The sequence below is a fragment of the Phragmites australis genome, chromosome 11 (genome assembly GCF_958298935.1).
Source record: "Phragmites australis chromosome 11, lpPhrAust1.1, whole genome shotgun sequence".
NCBI classification, from domain to species: Eukaryota; Viridiplantae; Streptophyta; class Magnoliopsida; order Poales; family Poaceae; genus Phragmites; species Phragmites australis.
Window position 1 is genome coordinate 8,506,332 of NC_084931.1, and position 22,608 is coordinate 8,528,939.

Sequence of the window (22,608 nt, forward strand, 5' to 3'; positions counted from 1 at the left end):
TCATCTTCAATGAGTATCTCGCAGTCATCCGGATTAGGCTGCACCTTGACTATCTCACGCATGAGCCAGAACCAGACTGCATTACTATCAAACCATCGGCCATGATTCAACAAGAAATGTGCATTCAAGCATGTTTTGTAGTTGATGAAAATGTTGCCATTGTGACGAACAACAATGGAGACCGGCCATGATTCAGCAAGAAATGTGCATTCAAGCATGTTTTGTAGTTGACGAAAATGTTACCATTGTGATGAACAACAATGGAGAAACTTCTATTTGGACGGAGGGTCCACGACAATGAAGAAGACGAAGTCTATCCAGTCGAAGTTGACGCCAAGCATCCGCATCGTTGAAAGCCGCCACAGGGACAACCCCATCCTACCACCTCTTTATTGCCGTGAATTGTGCCATTGCAGATCTACGATAGAAACAAGGCTTTGCCATCAGTTTACACAGATCGAATCAATTAAAACCTAACAAGCTCTAACTAAATCGCAATGGAAACCATAAGATACTCACATCAGTGCAGTGAAAGGGATTCGGCTCCAGTTGAGATCTAATTTCTCCGACGCTAATGGCGGGTGAGGGAGACGAGCGGGTTGTGTGGGGGGGAAGCCAAAAGAGCTTGGGGAGACGAGCGTGTTGTGTGTGTGGGAAGCCAAAAGAGCCAGGGGTGACGAGTGGTCAAATTTGAAAATGTTCCCTAGTCTTTAAAGTATAGACGTGTTTTCATAAAATTCATCTGTGTCTATCGTACAACACACAAACGAATCTTACAAGAAATCGTTTGTGACAATATCACCGACGAGTTTTTCTAAACGTCGTATGTGTCTATATAATAGAAATAGATATATTTATGAAAACCGTATATGAGTTCAATCATACCTAGATTGCTGTCTTGTTACAGACATGTCTGTCTTAGCAACTATCTGAGGATATTTTGTTAGTGACAGGTCCTAACAAACAGTTTGTGATACGCCATCTGCATTCATTGATTATGTGGTAGTGTAGTACCGAGTTGTGTGTACATGCACTTGTCTTATCAAAGGACATACTAAGTAGAACACACACAAATACAAACTTGAACATCGTAACATATGGGCCCAACATGAGGTGTCAGATAAACGGCTAAACACATAAAACGCTTCACAACCTCACCTAAACACAAATGATGCACACAATTGATGTGGCATTTAAGTTAGCCAAGGTTAAGTACCATGTTATATACACAACCTATGTGTAACACGTAGACACACTTAGGGAAATTAAAAAGATAGTCTACACAAGACTTGCACCGGAGTCACTCCTCGCCACTTGATGCTTGTTTGTCAATCGCTTGGGCTTGCGCTTGTTCCTCACGCCTCAGGTGAAGCTCATCGAGGTTCCACTACTTCCTCTGTTCAATCCATTCTTGGTCCTTGGGGGAGATAAAGTCATCGATTCACAGGTGGAAACCATATACCCTGTTGGGTGCCTGACTGTGATTGGGTGCCTGTAGAGGACAATTGTTACTACACCAATCGAATGTAAAACTAAGTTTTGTCAAAGGGATTACCTGAGAAGTTTGGCTATGCTTCAAAAGCGCATATATGTTCAAACAATAGAAGAACCTCCTTCTGAAAGTATCCAACTTGAAGGAACTCTTGACCATGCATTCTTCTCCACATTGGTACTCGGTTGGAAATAACATATATCATGCTCTGTTAAGGCATCTATCTTGCTCTATCAAAGATCCGTGTGCTGCATGCCCACCATGCTGAGATCCCCCACCTCATTTTCTAGTAGATGGACCTGCTACAGCTTCGCCCCCTCCAGGATTTGGGTAATACTTTGCCTTGTTTCCATACTCTTCGCACTCTGTGTAGCGCCTGATAGGCCCCTAATTTCTGCTCCATATCATTGTGACTTCACCTAGTCTGCTGATGACCCCCTTTACCATCTCCACAACCACTCCGTATCAGGTAAACATATAGGAAGCTCTATGTCAATTCATATGAACTTGTTGTGCGCACAAAAATCACAAATTTCACTAGTCCATGTATGCACCACATTGTCCTTCGAGTAGAACTGGGACACGTATTCAACCATTGGTATCCCAATTTGTCCATAGGCAGCAAGCACATGTGAACAAGGAAGATAAAGAAGCTTAGACTTGTTGCAATCATATTGGCACCAGCGGGTATTACCTGGACCTTGGTTAACCTCATGAGTAACAGCTCAGCAATCGGTCCCCAACCCTCATTTAGATCTACGAATTACCTCGAATTGATACTCCATGATGCCAAAGGGATGAACCACATATTGTTGTCCCTTCTTTGTCTTGTCCTCCGTGTATAGCATCATCTTACAAAAATATGGTGTTTGCATTGATGTAGAGTGAAGGACAATAGCAACATGCCTCTTTTGATATTAACCGATGATATCGTACAAAGTGCCATCTATGATTGCAACCAGAGGTAGCCCGTGTAGCCCTCTGATGACCCAATTGTAAACCTCAGTTATGTTTGTCGTCATAACATCAAACCTATAAAAAAATGCATACATCTTTTAAGTATATTTATACTACGTTTGTTTACTGAATAAGTGGGAAACAAATCAAGTACATGAACCTGTGTCATGCAGCAAAGCCAACTTCTCCATAGGCTCAGCCTCAATCTAATGAGAGAAACATTTGATGTCATGTGCTAACCTTCTCTTCAAAGTAGGAGGGTCAAACTCTCTGAGAGGAGGCACCTCTCCGGTGGGGTGTTTTCCTCCTTATGTGGTTTTTTACTTCTTTCATCTATGTGTCATTTTGTTCTTATCCAGTTTGCTCCATAGATTATTAAACTTTGATTTACATAACCTCTTAAACATGTCCATTAGGGCCTTACTCTTGAAATACCTATAGAAATTTACTCCCATGTGTCGTATGCACCATCTACATGTCAGGCCATAGGAATAGCTCATCCTGGTTATCTTGTAGATACTTAATTGCGGATAAGATCCCTTTATGGCGGTCATGTATGATGTAAACATTTGGACGGTTACCAACAACACCATACTTTAGATGCCTAAAAACTATAGCCAGCTCAACCTATTATCATTCTCAACAAATGCAAAGGCCAAAGGAAGTATCTAGTTGTTCGCAACCACTCCTATTGTTGTGAGAATCTACCCTCTTATACTTCCTAGTCAAGAAGGTACCGTCCACACAAAGAAATGGGAGACAATGCTGGAAGGATTCGATGCACGTACCCAAATTGAATAAAGCCCGATGAAATGTTGTAATCCCATTTAGGTCAGGTTCACTCTCCTTGAAAGCAGTGTATGTGTCAAGGTTGTTTTGTTTCAGAACTTTGAGCAAACATGGTAGGTTTCCATATGAAGCCTCAAATGTACCAAACCTCTTCTCCATGGCCTACCACTTCGCCCTCCAGGCCTTCAAATAACTAATCTCATACTGGAATTGTCTTAAAATTGCCCTAATAGTATATGATCATTCAAAATCCTGCTTCTCAATTATCTCATTGAACATTACTTGCAACCAGTGAAATAGTGAGGTTGTAGTGCTTTTTAAGTACCGCATCAAGCTAACAATTGTGCTCACCTAGGTTTTTTGCAATACACAGTGTACTTCGCTTGGATAGAGCATGCAACGCATAACTTATCAATGAAAGAGCCCACAGACACACCATGTCCTTCAATGCAGATTTATTTGGGGAAGTCTGCTTCATACGGACCATATTACAACCACACTCCCAAGGGTAACGATGACTGTCCATAACAGTCATCAACGATTTATCAGGCCTCTTCCATTCATCAGGTACAAGATCTCTGGAACCATCCTCGCCTCCCCCTTCCCCATCTGCCTCCTCTTCGTCATCCTCCTCCTCATCCACATCACCAACAACTGACTTCTCCGTGCATTCTTCTTCCTGCTATGCATTGTGATCCTCCAAATCAAGTAAGCAATAACATCATTAATTTCCTCCCCTTCATCAGCAAATTCCTTTGGCAAGGGTTCCTAACTATGACTAATTGGCCCCACTACCTCTTCCGTCACAGGCTCTTGAGTATTAATAACTGACACCTCTGCATGTTTCAATGTTGTTGTGCTGCTCTCTCCAACTTCACTATGCTCATACACCTCTTTTGGACATGGTTGCACCAGCATCACAAACTCCAACCCATGTTTCATGCACCACCCTAACAATTTAAACCAAGACACCATTGTTGTCACATGTCCTAGCTCCCAAATTCTAGGATTTGACGGCCGGCAATATAGTAATTATACTTTCACTGAGTATCTCTTATGTCCAACTGGAACCACCATGTCAAACATTTGATCATCTGCTTCATCCTATATCCCTCGGATTCTCAACCTCCAGTGGAGTAACTGAAAAAACTGCTCAAATCTACCGTATTTGGACCATGACGGATTTCAGCAGGACTGTAGAAAACTTTTAAAATAGTGACATTTGACATATTTGTGACACCATAACATTTCAAATCATAACAATGTAATGAATTATCTAACACATCAATTACCTAAAATTATTAGCAAACCCTAAATTAACTAAAATTATTTCTCCATCTGTACTATGCCTAACATATCATGCTTGAAAAAACCCTAATTCCTACACTTCCGAGACTAAATAAACCCTAATTCATAAATTATTGGAAGATCCTAATTCTAAAATAAAACCAAAAATAGTCTTAATCCATAATTCCTAAATAAACTGTAAAGTATTCCTGCATTATTCCTAAATCATAATTCCTAAATTAATCATATATTCATAACCCTATTCAAATGTCGATTTGTGGCTAGCCTACCATGTTTGAAATAAATAATAACACACAAACTAACTTACCAATGAACGAGGCGATGAACAAAGTCCCTAAAGCGCCTCTTCTCCATCCCCTCCTTCCTTCCTCCCTCTCTCCTCTTTCTCCCTCTCTCCTCCTTCCTCCCTCTCCACCTCCCCGGCTTGCTAGTCGAGCAATCGTTATTGCCGCCACCGTCACCGTCACCTCCTCTCTCTTTCTCTCCATTTTAGTAGAAACGGATCGGGAGAGGGAGAGAGGAGAGGCTAGCAGCCGAATTGATTCCACCTCAGTGTCAACCCGCAGTCTAGCAACACAAGCTTTTGTCGACACCAGGTAGGGTGATACCCTTGTGTCGACGAGTGGTTCGACAACATAAGTTCCACGGTGCCACGTGTAGAAATCACAGTGGTGTCACCTTTCAGTGTGTCAAATGAAAGGTTGTATCGCTACACGGCCTATTGACACAACTTGACTATTTATGATAGGGTGACATTGGTATTTTTTTTCAGGATCACAGGTTATTTTTATGAATACCAAAAAATATATTATTTAAAAAGCTCCAACAAAATAACCATAAATTTACCCTTAGAGGAACAAAGAGAACGCCATATCAAGAAAGCAAGTACATGGACACAATCCCCCAAAACACAACTTTGATCACACAATCCTTAAAACACAATTTTGACCATTAATTTCTACTCCCTCCGTTCAAAAAAGTAAGCGTTTTTCTTTTGGTCTCGATTTTCGAAGTTAGATTTTGATTAAGATTTTCTCACAAAATATATCATTTATAGTTACAATCTATATAGTGTGAAATCATTTTGAATTGTGAACCTAGTTGTATAATTTTTATACACTAGATATTCTTAATTTGATTAAATATTAATCAAATTACACAAAATTTAACTTTTCAAAAAAAAAATACACATACTATTTCTGAACAGAAGAAGTATCAAATATCTATCTGAAGCCAAACAAAATAACGATACAATGAACACATTCTTGAGCAGAATTTAACGTAACATTTCTAGATGGCAAACTTGAATATACAAACGTAAGATATCATAGCTCAAACTTAAAACTTGGTGATTGATGCTATCCAAAAATCACTTCTACGTAAGGGATTGCACATTTTTAACTAGGAACAACCAACAAGAGGACAAAACAACTTAACAAGAGAGAATTCACCAAATCAGATCTTATAAAATGGTAAATTATTTGTAGCTCTAGGATACTACTGTCTTCATAACACTAGAGGAGAGAGGGGGGGGGGATGGATGGATTATAATCTATATGCATGGACAAAAAAAAAAGGAGGTGTGAAGCCGAGGGCATAATTCCAGTGTCCTACGGACAATACAACAATGTCGTAGTGCTTTAATGCTAATATCGACTATAAAAACATCCTAAGCCAAAGCCATTTTATTATTGTCCTACAGACAAATTTGACTTACAAATTGAGACTTGGAGGCCATCTAAGATGCAGTTGGCTGGACTGAACCAGTGAAACTTTGTCTTGCAGGCACCAGATGGACTTGTTTTACAACATCACCTGGGCCTAAAAGAGGGGGGAAGACAAACAGTGGAACTAAGATCAAGGCTACGCTTCAGTTGGGCCGCCCAGCGAAATATCGTCATACGACTTCTCGCCTCCTTCCTCGCTTACATTCCCAACCACGGTACGTACGGGCCACCTTGAAACGTTATAAATTTTCATGGTTTCTACTGAAGTTGAATCATTTCCTTGAAATTTCTGACGTTCCCAAACAGTACATTACACGCACGCCAAGGACACGTCATAGAAAGAAACGAATAATTAATAACAATATTTCTTAATTCTGTGGGAAATTTTACATACGATTTTACTGACAAAAACGTTTGCGCATGTACATTGCTCTGGAAGGTAAATCTAATGCTCTATCAACTATCAACGGTGACGCGGTAGATTGGATGACCTATCTACAAACCTCAGTTTGAGGTGGTGGCTTTAACAAGATTTTGACGGGCATGCTTGCAATTCACGAGAAAAGAAACGCCCTCTGAAACTTGTACCACGGTGAGAACTTCAGCAAAACTCACTCTTCCAGCTCCTTGAGAAAATCTATGTTATCAACGAACACCTGCAAGATGGAAATGAATTTAGTCAATGAGCAGAAATAGCAAGCTCTCTTAAAACAAAGAGAAATGGCACACAAAGCTATGTTTTCAAGTACTTATCGGCAATTAAAAATACACCATATACACCATATTACACTAAGAGTTGCGCAACTTTAAACCAAATTGAACCAATAACACGGAAAGACAAGAATGCTATCATAATGCTGTCTACATAATTGAATGGTTAACCAAAATAAACAGTCCTTAAAGATAATTGAATATCTGGTACCACTCTAGTATTCACAACATAACATTAATATCATGTTTTATATCCATGTAAAACAAACTATTTACAGTAACATGTATAGGTTTGAAAGTCGCTTTGCTATAGTAAAGAATCATTCATACTTACATAGTCAAGAAAACTAACGTTGATGGTTAAATACTGCTTATCAAAGCCTCTGGGAACCCTAGGTTACTTGATGGGATTGAATTTTGAAGCTCTGTTTAGAGCCAACTGAAAAAGGCAATTCGGTCAAAGTTGCTAATTCCACTTGATTGTAAGCAACTTTCATGCTATTTCCTTTGACATTACACAATATTATTTAATATATAATGTTATCAAATGCCACGAAGAATAGGCACTAATCCAGTTTGGTTTATCCTGTTCTCACAGAAATATTGGGAAAAAAAGCCACTATTATTTTGCACTGGATCATCAGGAATTGGCAGGAAATTAGCACCCACGCCACTCAGAGGTCGAAACTAGCTAGGAACAAACGACCTTTTATATAACAAATACTATTTCCTCAGCCAGCCCCAGTCCCGCCTAAGAAAAGAGAAGAAAACACATGTAGTTTTTTGACACTAAAACAAGAAGAATAGCACGTACTGTTTTCCAGCCATCTGGATCCGTGCATGCGGTTATCTTGGTGTTAATGCCAGGTAATGGACCAGGTTCACGAATAATTTGTCCACCATTTAGTCTAACTACTTCCGCAGTCTTGTAGACATCATCAGTACTAATAGCAATCTGAAAGGATAAATAATCAGACTCCAAAAGTGTAGTAAAAGGCACATGCCAGTTGAACAATGCTTGTATTATAGCACGGAAGTGACCGAACAGCACGGTTCAAATCTGAACAATGGAAGAAAACATACCTGTGCATAAGCATTTCCCTTGTCATATTCTGTGACCCCATAGTTGTAGGTCAACTCCAGTACAGCATTTTTGTCTTCTGGACCATATCCCATCATTGCAATCGTATACTAAAGAAAAGATACAGTAATTATTTTTTTACAGTTTTGTGAAGTTCATAAACAACAGGTGGTCATATAGTACATGAAACAGCCATGATATCATATGGATGCCATGGCAAATGACCAACGGGATAAGTCATTTCAGTTTGGAAAATCACTGCAAAACTTGGTTTCAAAATATTAAGGAACAGAGATAGAAGCCATCTCATGAAGACTGCAACTGAATGAAACTTTCACACCGAAAATCAATATGCAGCATCATAAGTCCTTAGGTTGTATCAGTATGAGGGTGGTACACAGTCACCAGGTTCCTGGGTAGATCGGGTCGAGTAATGGGGATGAGGAACGTGGAACACCACTTGCCAAAACGTGTGGTATGAAAGAGGCATACCTCTTTGGAACGATTGTTAGGGACGCGGAATGGGAACCTAATAAATCCGGTATGATGACCCGGGTCGATTACGTATTAGACAGATATATACTATGATGATTATGCAATAATAACATGGAAAACATGTATTATTCAGTGCCACATGGAAATAGATACAGAAGATCAACTGTTCAATCATTAGATAAAAGAAATAAATAAATAAGAAAATAGATGGGCTGGCTAAGCCGTGATGCATCCGGCTTATTCATTTGCCTTTGCCCTATTGCCTCTTAGTTCCTCTCACCTCCCAAGCACGCTGCTTGGCAGTCGCCACCTTCATCCTCATTCCAGTAGTGTCTTCAATGTACAGCTGCAGCTGCAGCTCCACCTCGTCTCCTTCCATCCTCAATCATTCCAATTCACAGATACTCCGCGGCTCTAGGCGAGAGAGGAACTATTGGGCAGAGGCAGCGCAAGAGCGGCACGGAGGCCGGTGGTGCCAGGCCGGATGCGAGCAAACACAGAGCAGAAACTCTGGGGCGATGTCGATCCAGGATGCGACTCAGGTGTCGATCTGGACGGCGATCCCAATTGACTTCGCCCCACGTTTTGGGACGATGATCCTGGGATGAGGATTGCGGTATTGTCCTGCGATCCTGGTGACTTTGGGCACACAGCCGGTTTTACACAGATTGGACTGGTTTTGGCCAAACCCACAGGTGGAGTAGCATGGGTGGACTGGGGTGGTTTCCAACAGGTTAGGGAGGGCAGGAACCAGCAGGCAGGTTATGTTAGGCTGGGTGGTTTAGAAGCGTTGGATAGTTTCTAGTAAAAGGTCGATCAACGACTTTGGAAGCCTAGCTTTGACCTGTGATGCCCAAACATAATAATAAGAAGAAACGCTCAATAAACAAGGAGTCGGCTCCATAAAGTGTCAAGTTATCGTCCAAAGACTCCAAACCATGAATTCCATCAATGGCAGCCTATAGCTTCATGATGGCTTCACTAGTAACATGTTCTAGGGTACTCACACGGCTGCCAGAGAAGCCCCACCACAAATTGCTGGAGAATGTGTTGCTTGAGTCCACCTCCAAGAGGAACGAAATCGTGAACGGTACCTCAAGTAATTGCAGAACAGTGAATGGTGCCTCAAGCCATTGGAGAAGCATCAGGACCATATCAATTCATTGCCTTTCCAGTTGCGGCCATGGGTTCATTGGGTCAATCCATGACCCATCAGAACCTCACAGAAAATAGATGGGTTAGACCGTAACCCAGCCCATGTAAAATCCATGAAAACAGCTTGGTACAGGCGGTTTTTGTAACCTTACGAAATTTTTCTACTCAATATCAATTCTAAGATGAATAAAACGAAGCAGCTACAGTACATTGTTGAAGGTTACAACTTACAAGCAGAGACACTACATTTATGGTGGCAGATTGTTGGACCTGACATTGTAAATCATTTAACAGTTACCAAGATGACCACTCCAACCTAAAAAGATGGAAATCGGAAACCTTCTCCCTCAATTAATAGTGTCACTCGGAAAAAAAAACACATACTACTGGACGCACAAGTAAACAACTACGTGAACCCTAATAATATTCAGCTAAAAAAGTTCTAATACTATAGATTGCAGTGTTTTTCCTTCCATCCAAGCTGGACTAAATATAACTTGGATAGCAATTGTGTCAAAAATGTTTATTTGGCTTCAAAGCTAAAAAAACTTTAAAGTTATTTAATGAATGCAAACAGCGGGACAAAAACAGCATAAGACAACATTGATAGTGGCTACAACGTAAAGCTTGAGATAGACCAACATATGCACATGTACCATACATATACCACATCTTCGAAAATATGGAGTGCTAAAACAATCATAGGATTGCTTATACCGGAAGAATGAAATAGAGAGAAAAAAAAACCTCCCAGCATCAAACTTAATGGTTTATAGTATTAGTCATCATCAACCATTCCTTGTACAATAGTTGAACAGTACAGATATGTAATCTTAATTAATCATTCATGCTTATAGTGCAAGCCTAAACCTAGCGCAGAAATCACAACTTAACTTTTGACATTTATAATAGTCAGAAATGGTACTATGCCAAATTAACCTTAAAATAGAAGGTATTCATCTAGTTTAAGATGCTTTCTGGTACTTTTGAAGTAGTATGCATGTATTGTATTCCTCTTTCACATCAGCATGCATCACATAAAAACCTAAGCAAACAGAAAATGATGAGGTACATTCATAGGGTCGTTTTGAAAGGTACCAACCTTGTACTGAGGATTGTCTCGCTTGCGAAGAAGTTCCATGCCAAATGCCTTAGTAAATATTATAGCATGAGTTAATAACTCATTAAGAAAATAAGGAAATGAGCAAATCAATATCAGTTCCAGTTCATGTCAATAAGTCACCTTCTCATAGAAATTGATAGCACGGTCAAGATCTCCCACTCGTAGCATTACCTGGCACAAAGGCTCAGGAGTAGGACCTCTTTCTATAAGCTCAAACTTGTAACCATCAGGATCTTCGATAAAGGCAATTACTGATTTCCCACCTTTTACAGGACCTGGCTCCCTTGTTATTGTTCCTCCCTTGGCTTTAATAAGATCAACTGTTTTTGCAACCTGCAATTTTCTACCATTGAAACTCAAGGTGCCAAAACCAGTTCATATTCATGTACGGAATAGTAAAACAAAAAATCAAATCTATTGCCAACGGATAACATGCTCAATTTTTTTGAACTAATTGGTGTGTACATAATGACCAGCTTTGAGTAAAGGATATGAGTATTATATTATGCGACAGAAGTTTCATGTCTTATAAACTGCATAGAAGATTTAACATTTAGACATGTGGACTTTCTGCTCTATATGAACATCTCTTACAGCAAAAATAACGGGAAATTATACTTCTTCCATGCTTAGCCCAACTTATGAGCTTCTTATTTTGATTTATGCACCGAACTGCCAGCACTCTAGCAGCCAATTAAAGCCTTTTATTTGTGAAAGCATCGCATGTTGTACCATTCAAACTTTATGAAGTCCTTTGATGCAGAAGGAATTAATCCATTTTGTGGGTAATGAGATTGGGACTAGTCCTGCCAAAATCCAGTTGTCCCTAAAAAACCTCAAGCAAGCCTATGTTATGTGTCAAAATATAATAGAGAAAACACAGCTGGTTTAGTAAACAATACTGGGAGAACTCTTCATGCGAACTAGCTAGATACTTCTTAACCAAATGGGGCTCAATTATTTTCTTAAAAGGCAACAAAAATGCATCTCTCATTTGGTGCTTGAGCTCATGGCAGCTATGAATTTGAAATTAATTCTGTCCAAGCAAGCCTTAAATGAACCATCCATAATCCCACATGCAACATACCCGACTTAAGAAAGCAGAAATAATAACATTAAACTACATCACCACTGTTCTGAAACTTAGCAACTATAACAAAGAACGTCGATAGATATATAAGCTTACATCCTCCACTGCAATCCCAAAATGGCCGAAACCAGTCCCGATGTCATAGCTTTCCACACCATAATCTGCCAGTAAGAGTAACCGAGGGGTTTTGACATGTTGATTACAATAAACAGTGCACATTATCTGAAGGATAGCAATGCAGCAAAGGCATTTCCACACAGGAGGCTTACTGTAAGTGAGCTCCACAACGAAATGCGAGTCCTCAGGCCCATACCCCAGGAAAGCATTGGTATACCTCTCCTCCGGGATGTCCCGCTTCCGCAGCAGTTTCATCCCCAGGCACTCCGTGTAAAACCTGCAGAGAGATAGTCCCGTCCATAATTTGGGAAAACAGTAGTGGGCAAAGCAATCCGTGACAGGTCCGGGGAGATGTACTTGATCGTCTTGTCGAGGTCGCCAACGCGGTAAACGACGTGGAGTAGGCGCCTCCGGTCCTTCTTGACCCACTCCATGGCGTCTTCCTGCTCGACCACCGTGCCAGCCTGTGAGCCGCCCCCGGCCTCCGCCCCGGCGCTCAGCCCCCTCCTCGCCAGCCTTGCGGGCGCCCTCACCACTCCTCCCACCCTTGCCCCGAAGAGACCTTCGCGCCGCACGACTGAAACGACAGGGGATAAGAACCAAGAGACGTCACAACCGAGGCCTCACACAAGATCGAGTGGCAGGGACGGAGGGGGACGAGTCGCGTACCGGAGACTGCGGGGATGCGTAGGCGGGAGGCGGCGAGGTGGAGCGAGGAGACGGCGGCCGCGGCGAATGGGAGAGGGAGGAGGAGGCGGGCCATCGTCGGAAGTGGGGTGGGGTGAAGGGATTTGGGGACGAGGCGAGGAGCACGGGAGGGAGGGCCAGGGAGACGGGACGAGACGGGACGGGACGAGATGCCACTGCCGTCCGGGTCGCGTCTTGCATCTGTCGGGGCTGTCAGTGTTGTTGCCAGGTGGGGCCGGTCACGTGGGGACGACGACGTGAGGACCCCAGCGTGGCGAGAGGGGAGGCCGTTGCGTACCAGCCTCTGTTTTCTCAGGGTCTTTGCCCTGCTGTCCGCTGATGTTTTGTATGGCCGGTGGGCCCAGAATGTTGAAATCTTAATAATAAAATTAAGGACGCGATTAATGCACGGCCATGCATGCTATTAGCACACCTAAAAAGGAAAAGCTTTCTTTTTTTCTGCACGCGGAGCGCGCGTATGGCCGAGGCCTTTATTCCCTCCCACGCGGAGCGCGCCTGACAACTGCTGGGTCCACCGAAATTGATCGGAGGCAACTGGGACCTGGCTTGCTCAAACCACGCGCCACCGCCAGCAGGCAAAACTCGCAGAGGCACAGCTAGGGTTTCGATGAAAAAAGGAAAAAAAATCTCCATTGGAGTAGCACAAGCTAAACAGATTTACCTAAAAAAAAATCAGGTATGCTTTAGTAGCTATATATGTTTTCTCAGATTCTGTGATCTTTGATCAGCTTTACATCATTTTTGTGAAAAAAAAGGAGAGAACACACAGATTGTCTCAACCGACGAGGATTCATCTGACACTGAAAAGTTTGTATGGATTTTCTCTATATAAAATCTACATGTTTGCTTCCTGGAAACAACATTTAGCCTATATGATTGAAATTTTATCATAACTTGCCTGCACAAGGAAAAAAAGAGCACACAAACTTGCTTTTGTCATCCTGTTAGTACCTTCTTATTGTACCTGATGCTACTGACTACACAGATCTGCAAATTGAGAAAAAAAACTACATATGAGAATGAGCTATCCCTGTTCCTATTTGATGTAAATTACAAAACAAACTAAACAGAAAGAGGAAGAAATTTATGCCCAATAGAATCTGGCTATTTTGCTTCTCTGAACTGGTTAAATGTTACTGAAAACATTAGATCTGCCTTTACAGGTCATCAAAATAGCTTGTATCTATCTTAAAAAGTTACATCTTCTAAAATTTATTCAACCCTGTCAGTTTTTTTCTGTATATTTTGCTTCACTGAATGAACACAATATAGTTTGTGCATATTTGCTTCTCAGATGGTTAATGACCATAGAAAAAAAGAACAGAAATTGTACTTTAAAAAAAGGACATACCCTATATTTGCTTTCTGATCTGATTCCAGATGTATGTATATGAATTCTTCAATGATACAATTTACTTGTGCTGCAAAACACAAAACCTGATTCAGCATGCATGATTGTACTACATAAAAAAAAAGCAAAACCATGCATGATTTTCTTGCTTATGAAGATATGCACTACTGAAAAAACATTTATGTATTTATGTAGGTTTCAAAGAGATGGATCTAAACCAGCTGCCACCTGACTTTGACTATGAATTCATCTCAAGATATACTGAAGATTCAATTGAGAGCAATCCAAAAAATTGCACTCAGCCTCCCCCTATCCAGCAAGACTCCCCAAGCATTTCTGATGTTAGACTCTCTTTGGAAGAAACACATTTACAAGATATTCAGCAAGAAAATGCCGATAACACACTGGTTGCTATAGGGGATATTGTTGCTTCAGATATTACTGGACAAGTTGTACATGAAGAGGGTGAGGTATGGTCTACGCCACAAGTCCCTTATACTGGTATGACATTTGGCAGTGTAGTAGAAGCAAGGGGATACTACAATGCATATGCTAAGAGAATTGGTTTCTCAATAAGGATAAATACCTCGCGCAGATCAGGAATTACAAAAGTGCTGGAAAAAATCCAGTTTATCTACAACAAAGAAGGGAAAGGGAAGAAAAGCAAAACTAACAAAAATACCGAGGAGCCTAAAGATGATTCTGAACAAGATGATCTTGATCTACCGCATGAGCGAGCCATTAAATAGGGGGGACATGGTGGCAAGAAAAGGAAAAGGGAGAAAATGAAGTATACGCAATGCAAAGCAAGGATGACTGTGAAGCTAATTGGTGCTAGGTGGCATGTAATTTATTTCATAGCTGAGCACAATCATCTACTCATTACGAAGCCCTCACTAACAAAATAGCTTAGATCACACAAAGGCATATCTAAGGAAGAAAAGGCTTTCATCACTATGCTGCATGGCTGTAACATGACCACAGGGCGCATTATGCAGCTAATGGCTGAGTTCTATGGCTCCATTGAACTAGTACCATACGTAAGCAAAGATGTTAGTAACTTCCGGTCCACACTTTGTACCACTGAAAAGTATAAAGACATGCAAGAAACACTAGACTACTTTGAAGAGTTGAAAGTGCAAGATGACCCTGATTTCTTCTACAAGTTCAAGTTGGACAATGATATAAGATTCAGAATCTATTCTGGGTGGATGGTTCAGCAAGGAAGGCGTATGAGGCATATGGTGACTGTGTTTCATTCGATACGACATACATGACTAATATGTATGACATGCCCTTGGCCCCCTACATTGGAATAAATAGACATGCTCAATCATTCCAGCTAGGATGCATATTCCTAAGGGATGAGAAGACAGATAGTTTTGTTTGGCTTTTCAAAGCATTCCTTGAAGCGATGAAAGGCAAGGCTCCCTTTAATATAATAACAGATCAGGATGGGGCTATGAGGCGAGCAATTGAGCTTGTCTTCCCTAATACAAATCATCGAAACTGCCGGTGGCACATAATAGATAAAGCTTCTGGAACAATTGGTCCATACCTTTCATCTAAATCAAGAATTGAAGGATGAGTTTACAGATTGTATTAACTACAATGTAACACCTAAAGAATTTAAGACGAAATGGGATGCTATGATTAATAAGCATGACCTGGGGGACATACAGCATTTTTAGCATTTGTATAGCATCAGAAAGAGTTTTGTTCAAGCATACTATATGCATTGTTTCTATCCTTTCCTCCAATCAACTCAGAAAAGTGAAGGGTTTAATGCAATGCTAAAGAGATATGTGAATCCAAACTTATCAATACTGTTATTTGTGAAACAGTATGAGAAAATTCAGCAAAAGTGCCTTGTTGCTCAGGATGGATAGGACTTTAGGACTGATGATAATGAACGGCACACATGGTCAAAGTACCCTATTGAGAAATATGCTTCAACTGTGTACACAAAAGGTATTTTCTATAAATTCTCAAAGGAATTTGAAAAGACTGTAGAATATGATGTGCAGGAGCATGAAGTGCCCTACCAATACAAGCTAGTACCGAATGACAAATTTGTTGAAGACTATGGGACTAGGTCATATATTGTGACAGCAATTGAAGAAGAAATAAGTTATTATTGTGAGTGCAGCAAGTTTGATAGGGATGGGATAATTTGCTGCCACATCATGAAGATTTTGATCAGATTTGGTGTGAAGACCCTGCCTGAAAGATACATATTGAAAAGATGGACACAACAAGCAATTCCTGTTGACACAGATATGTCTGCTGATGCAAACATTTCTGTTGATATTGCGGCTAGTGGTATGTCTTTGCAGAACAAGAAAATACTGAGATTCAGCAACCTTGCTTCTGCACTTGCAAAATTTGCACGTGAATGTTCAAATTCAGATGATACTCATTCTATTGTTACTAAGTATATCGAAATGATGCAATCTGAACTTGCAGATCTAAAGAAGAGGAAGAGTAAGAGGAAGAAGACAACTGTTGTTCCTAGCAATAACTTTGCTGTTGCAAATGTATCTCAGCCTCTTTCTAATGCAGCTACGACAACTTCACCTCCTGATCATGGTACTATAGCTACTATGTCCACTCCTAATCCAAATGTGCCTGCTCCTACAGATTTTCAAGATACTTCATATCCTGATAGTTCAAGATTAGTAAGGAATCTGCCAAGATCAGTAACTAAAGGGAGGAAGAAATCAAAAAGGTTGTCTAACGGGAAGAATGTGCAACCAAAGAGAAAGAACAAATGCAGCATTTGTCACTCTGAGAATCACAATGCTGTAAAATGTTCTGGAAAAATAACTAAAAGAATTCCAAGCAAGGAAATGCAGCTATTCACATGACATTAGTATGCTTCGTTTTAGGTTTATGGTAGGAGGAATGTATGCAGTGGAGTTTGTTTAAAAGTTTGTGTTAATCTGCTTTATGCAGAGTAGTAAACTGCTTTCTGCAGTCTAGTAAAGTGCTTTTATGAAAGGATTATGTTACTTCTTTTTTTAATTAAAAAGGTCGTGTTAATTTGTTTTTTCAGACTAGTAAACTACTTTTGTTAGGTTTATGGCAGGAGGAATGTATGACTTTGCTTAAAAAAGTTTGTGTTAATCAGCTTTGTACAGAGTAGTAAAACTGCTTTCTGCAGTCTACTAAAAGTGCTTTCTGCAGATTATTAAAGTGCTTTTATTAGAGGATCATATTACTTCTTTTTTATTGCAATGTTGTGTTAATTTGCTTACAAATTAACACAACAATCCAGAACACTCAATCACTCAGATCAATCCACCAAAATGAGTACATATAGCAAGCTCAAGAGTCATCTAGTTCGCTGGATACATAGGTAAAATAGCACATAGGTAAAATGTATTTTCAATTTTGCTTTCTTAACATGTAATATATATTTTTAGAGTCAACTACATTTCAGCAATGGGTAGGAAAAAAAGAAGATAGATGTTACCTAAATGATGTTGAGCTTTGTCTTCCAGCGCGTCATGTTTTCAGGGTGACTTAGCCATTTGTATGTCAGTAGTTTGTGTATGTTTGGCATATCTTTTTCCTTGAATGTGGGTAGCTTATGACCATCCCAGTGTTCACAATGCATAAGCATATGAAAACCGCAGTCATATCTGTGAAAAAAAATCTTTACACATTGCCATGAAAAAAATCAAACAAAGTTGCAAAAAGCATTTTGATAACTTACATATTGCTCTGCAACGGGACCTCGATGTCTATTAGTCGATAGCTATCTATCTTCTTCTTCGATTGCGTATAATATGTGATCCACAGATGCTTGATTGCAGATACCAAAGTACTGCAGTAACTTTTCAGCTTGTTATCATGTAGGGACCTCATTGAGTCAAGTACCTCAAAAGCACAAAAATGATACAAGTTACTTGTGCTGAATATGAATAGAAGACCTTATTGATAATGAACATAATGACTATAGAAAAGTACCTCAAACCGTTGTTCTCGTAAGTTCAAGGACAATAGAAAGTAGTGCCCAACTTCTTCGTGGAGACCCTCGACCTCCCACATTTGAAGTACAGGGAACATTACCTGAAAAAAAATGGAGAAAAACATACTGTGTGTAAGAAATGCCAAAAATGTGAGGGAAAAAAGAAAAAGAATGAAAAGAGTAAGAAAGAATGTTACCAATTTAGATCTGTCAAGATGGGTCAAGCCTCTCATGAATGCCCTCTTGATATCCCTATGATCCATTTCGTCTCTCGGGAGTCGATGCTGCACATAGAAAAGAATACAAGAGGGAATTTAAAACATTTAGAAACCCATGTTGTGTCTTTTCCTGGTATGTATAGAGGCAAAAAAAAAAGAATACCCACAACAACCCTTAGTGGCAGTACACATTTAGCAGGGCTTGTATTATCAAGTTCGTTCAACAGATGAATCCCAATTTCAGCTACAGTGCTGATTAACTTCCCCCCTGGTTTGACTGACTTTGAGAGATGATTTAAGTGACCCAAAAGTCCTATACATTGATTATAATATCACTGCATGAACATTAGAAAAAAAGAAGAAAGGCTTAACTTAGTAAAAAAAAAAAGACCCACTTGGTAAGGTCAGATGCTAAAGAACATGGACAAAAATACTTATCAGTTGTATGTATTTGCTTATGAGCATGGAACAACTTGCTTTCAGTTTACTATCATTTTGCTTATTGATTGAAAATTCCAAAAAGTTGCTTCGACTTGTATAGAATTTGCTGTACAAGTATGAAAAACTTGCTTGTCCAAAATGTATGCATTAGCTTGTAGATAGACAACAGAAATGCTTCTCCAAGTTACTAAAATTGCTTTTTCGAACCCATTACAATTGCTTACAGTTTCTAAAATAATTGCTTTTATACACCTAGCACAAATAAGTAACTTAGTAAAAACTAATCACTAACTTTCATAACAATGATAAGTAATTTGCTTTAAACATAATCACAAACTTGCTTAATCATAATTAATTACTTGTTTAATCATAATTGTTTAACCATGTTTTTTTTCTCTGTGTTTGGTAAATTATTTTTTATGCTAAAAAAAGAAGAAGAAAGGCTTATACAAAATTGCAACTATTCATGCTGAGCAACTGATAAAAAAGAACAGGGTATGAAAAAAGAATGGTGATGAATAAGCAATAGAGAAATACATACTCTGTCTCATTGGAACTTTGGCTTGACATTATAGTCCTTCTAGTGGCTCTGCACACCGCGTTGTACACCATGCAAACAACCTTGGTGCATTTAAAGTTGTTCTTATTATCGTAGTCAATAAATGGAGACCTCATTATAGCTGGGATCTTCAGAAGCCTTCTGGGGGCTACTGTACCAGATGTACTTGGAGCAGTAGCAGGTTCAAGATTGGTTGTTGCTGGGGTTTTTTCTCCAATTTCATCAGTTTGAACTACTGCAATGCTTTGCATAATTGCTGCAGCTTCATGCATCTTCTTTTCTTCTATGTGCCTTCTTGCATCTTCTTCCATTTTGTGTAACAATTCCTCAGGTTTATTTGCAGCATTCTTTTCTTCTATGTGCATTCTTGCATCTTGTTCCATTTTCTGTAACAATTCCTCAGGTATGTTTGCAAATGAATCATCTGAATCCTCATTGTTACTGCATTCAAATTGTGGTGATGTGTCTTTCTTGGCTATTGTATCATGTACAGTGATATTCCTTAGGACTTCTTCAACCTTTGTTCGCTCTAAATTTTTTTGTTCATCCTCAATCCCATCAGATTCAATGTCAATGAACTTCATGATGTTACATTCTGATGCCGGGAAATCCCAAGAATTGCTCCTAGCAATAGGTGGTGTAACATCTTTTATCTGTAGGACATCATCTGTTGATTTGCTCTTGTTTAAAATGAAGTTTTCCTTCTTCATACTATCTGCTGGGACATGTAGCCTTAACCTCTCCCTCTTCAATTTCTTCCGAAGCTTCTCACTACGGTCATCTTGCTGAGCAACTCTCTTCTTAGTGTTGCTACTTATTCCATGCTGCACATCTTCTAGATGCTCTGGCAACAGTAGCTCTATGACTTTGTTGTTAGCCAATTCTCCAACTCCTTCTTCCTCATGAACAGCAGCCGTTCCGGATGTTCCCTGCTCCCTATCTAGTTCATATTATCCTTGCTCCACGCCTCTGTCCTTCCTTGTTCGCCTAACCAGAGGTGTTTCCTTTTCCTCCAAGTCTTCCTCAATATGTATTTCACCATCATTCCTATCTTGTTCTTGTTCTTCCTTGTCATGACCTCTCAGATTCTACTCTTCTAATTCCACATGCGCACTGGACTCGTTGTTGCACTCCTTCTCGCTCAACTCATCATCATATTTGCCTTAAGTCCTCCCCCTCATGACCTGCACATGCTTCATTTTCACTCTCTGAACCTTCCTCCTCATCCTCATCTTCGCTGGAGTCTTCATCTTCATCCTTATAGTCTTCGTCCTCATAGTCTTCATCTTCGTCGTCGTCGTCTTCATGCTCATCATTGTCTTCATGTTTTTTTGCTCATCCTCCTCCGCTTGGATTTCCTTTGACTTGGTTGATCATGGTACACAAAAGGTTGGTGTTCCCCCATGATTTCAGATACCACTCCTAAAAAGGTGCCCATCATTTGTGTGATGCCAATGCATACTTTGCTGATAGCTTCAGAGAGCTTCCTCTTTGTCTGCATTGAATTCATGTAAAAATGCTTCTTCAAGTTACTAAAATGTTTTTCAAACACATTAAAATTGCTTAAATTTACTAACAAAATTGCTTAAACAATCAGTTCAACAAGGCATGAGTGAAGGGCTGACTAAATTGCAAGATATGTTGCACTAAAAATGTGTAGAAATCACTTGATGATTATCAGGTAAAAAAAAGTAAAAGTGACAAAATGAGTATACTTTCATGTAACATTTATTCACCATGACAGAATGCCATAAAACTTCGACATGATTGTTACACCCTAATACAGGATAAGGTTTGAAACAATGTCGATTCCAACAAATAGCAAAAGTTGAAACTTAACTTTTTAGCAACACCACCAGAAAATGCTTCTCCAAAGTTAGTAAATGCTTTTTGAACACATTAAAATTGCTTAAAGTTACTAACAAAATTGATTTTTACAACTGGTAATTAGAGAAAGGAAGTATAGGTTGAGCTCCTATCAAGATAAATTGCTTTTATACACCTAGTAAATTGCTTTTACAGTTACTACAAAATTGCTGGATGCAGATTGGAGTATTGAGACAAAAAAAATTCATTATGATTTTGCCTATCATCGAATATGTAACTTTGATCCAATACTTCTAGTGCCATATTCATGGCTGTTGTAAAGAGTATGTGTAGCTTGAGATTTAACATTAAAGTGCTTGAGAGGACAAAATTGGAATGCTTTCAATTAATAAGGTGCATAGCAAGAATATGGGACATACCTCAGTTGATAAGCTTGGAGTGACCTTAGATGAAACAAAGCTTTCAATATCATCCATATGTCCCAGAAGTGACTCCTGGACAACCGAGTGGCATGAACTTTTAAGCTGAAAAAAAAGGAGACAAAACAACACAAAAGAAAAGTGATATTTTGTGAACCCTCTTGCAGGATAAAAACTTGTACTATTAATCTGAACTAAAAAAAGATTTGAGAATAAAGTTCATGCACTCTTAAGCTTCCAAATGACCCATTTCTGTTTTTGACAAGCTTGATGACTTTATCGATGATTGTCCTCTTCCATGCCTTAATTCTTGGAATGCAATTAGGAATTTCATATCCGTCAATGACCAAAGAGTCTAGATACAGGAGCTGTACATATAAAAAGGAATTAAAAAATCACAAACTGAGAGAAAAGAAATTATCTTGTGGAGTTCAAAGATGAAAAAAGAAAAGAAAAAGAAACTGCAGGACAGGCTTACCACAAGGAAAAATAAACAACCCTTCACAGAGTTCCTTTTGTGCATTTGATGTGCAGATTGTCTCAACGAATCTACAACAAACTGACACAAATTTAACTTATTAACCTTGGATAAGTTGACCAGTGCAGGATAAAATTTCGGACTGATGCCAAGGCAGGTGGTTGGGCACAGAAGTGATGAAACTGCCAACATAAGCCATGTCCTTAGGTAATCTTGATCAGCATTCTTGTTAGCTTTCAGTCTCTTCACTATTGAACCAATCTTCAGTGCATTCTCAGTATCATATTTCTCATGTATAAAGTTAACGGCTTTTACATTGAAGTCATACAACACCTTGTCTCCCTTCTTTGGTAAGCCAAGAATCCTATGAACTGATTCAGCTGTGACACTGATCCTCCCCCTCCCTGGGATCGCAATCTCACTGGATTCAGCATTGAAATTCCTTATCACCCACTTGGTAAGGTCAGATGGTAGTGTACTTGTCCCTATACTGAGCAACCCTCCAAAACCAACTTTTGTAATCATGTCACGCTGTGCATCTGACATGCATTTGTACAGCTTAACCAATCTTGATGGTGAAGCTCTGTTC

At 39.6% G+C, this 22,608-nt stretch overlaps 1 protein-coding gene across 1 annotated transcript; it reads right to left on the reverse strand.

Moving 5' to 3' along the window:
* Window positions 1-6,610: 6,610 nt before the first annotated feature.
* LOC133884540 (lactoylglutathione lyase GLX1-like) lies at window positions 6,611-12,909 on the reverse strand. Its single transcript, XM_062323994.1, has 9 exons — window positions 12,715-12,909; window positions 12,403-12,622; window positions 12,198-12,322; window positions 12,025-12,089; window positions 10,959-11,171; window positions 10,818-10,865; window positions 8,068-8,175; window positions 7,799-7,939; window positions 6,611-6,929 (listed from the first exon to the last, which is right to left on the reverse strand). The coding sequence occupies exons 1-9, from the start codon at window positions 12,806-12,808 to the stop codon at window positions 6,885-6,887; spliced, it is 1,059 nt and encodes a 352-aa protein (XP_062179978.1). The 5' UTR covers window positions 12,809-12,909; the 3' UTR covers window positions 6,611-6,884.
* Between the last annotated feature and the right edge of the window lie 9,699 nt (window positions 12,910-22,608).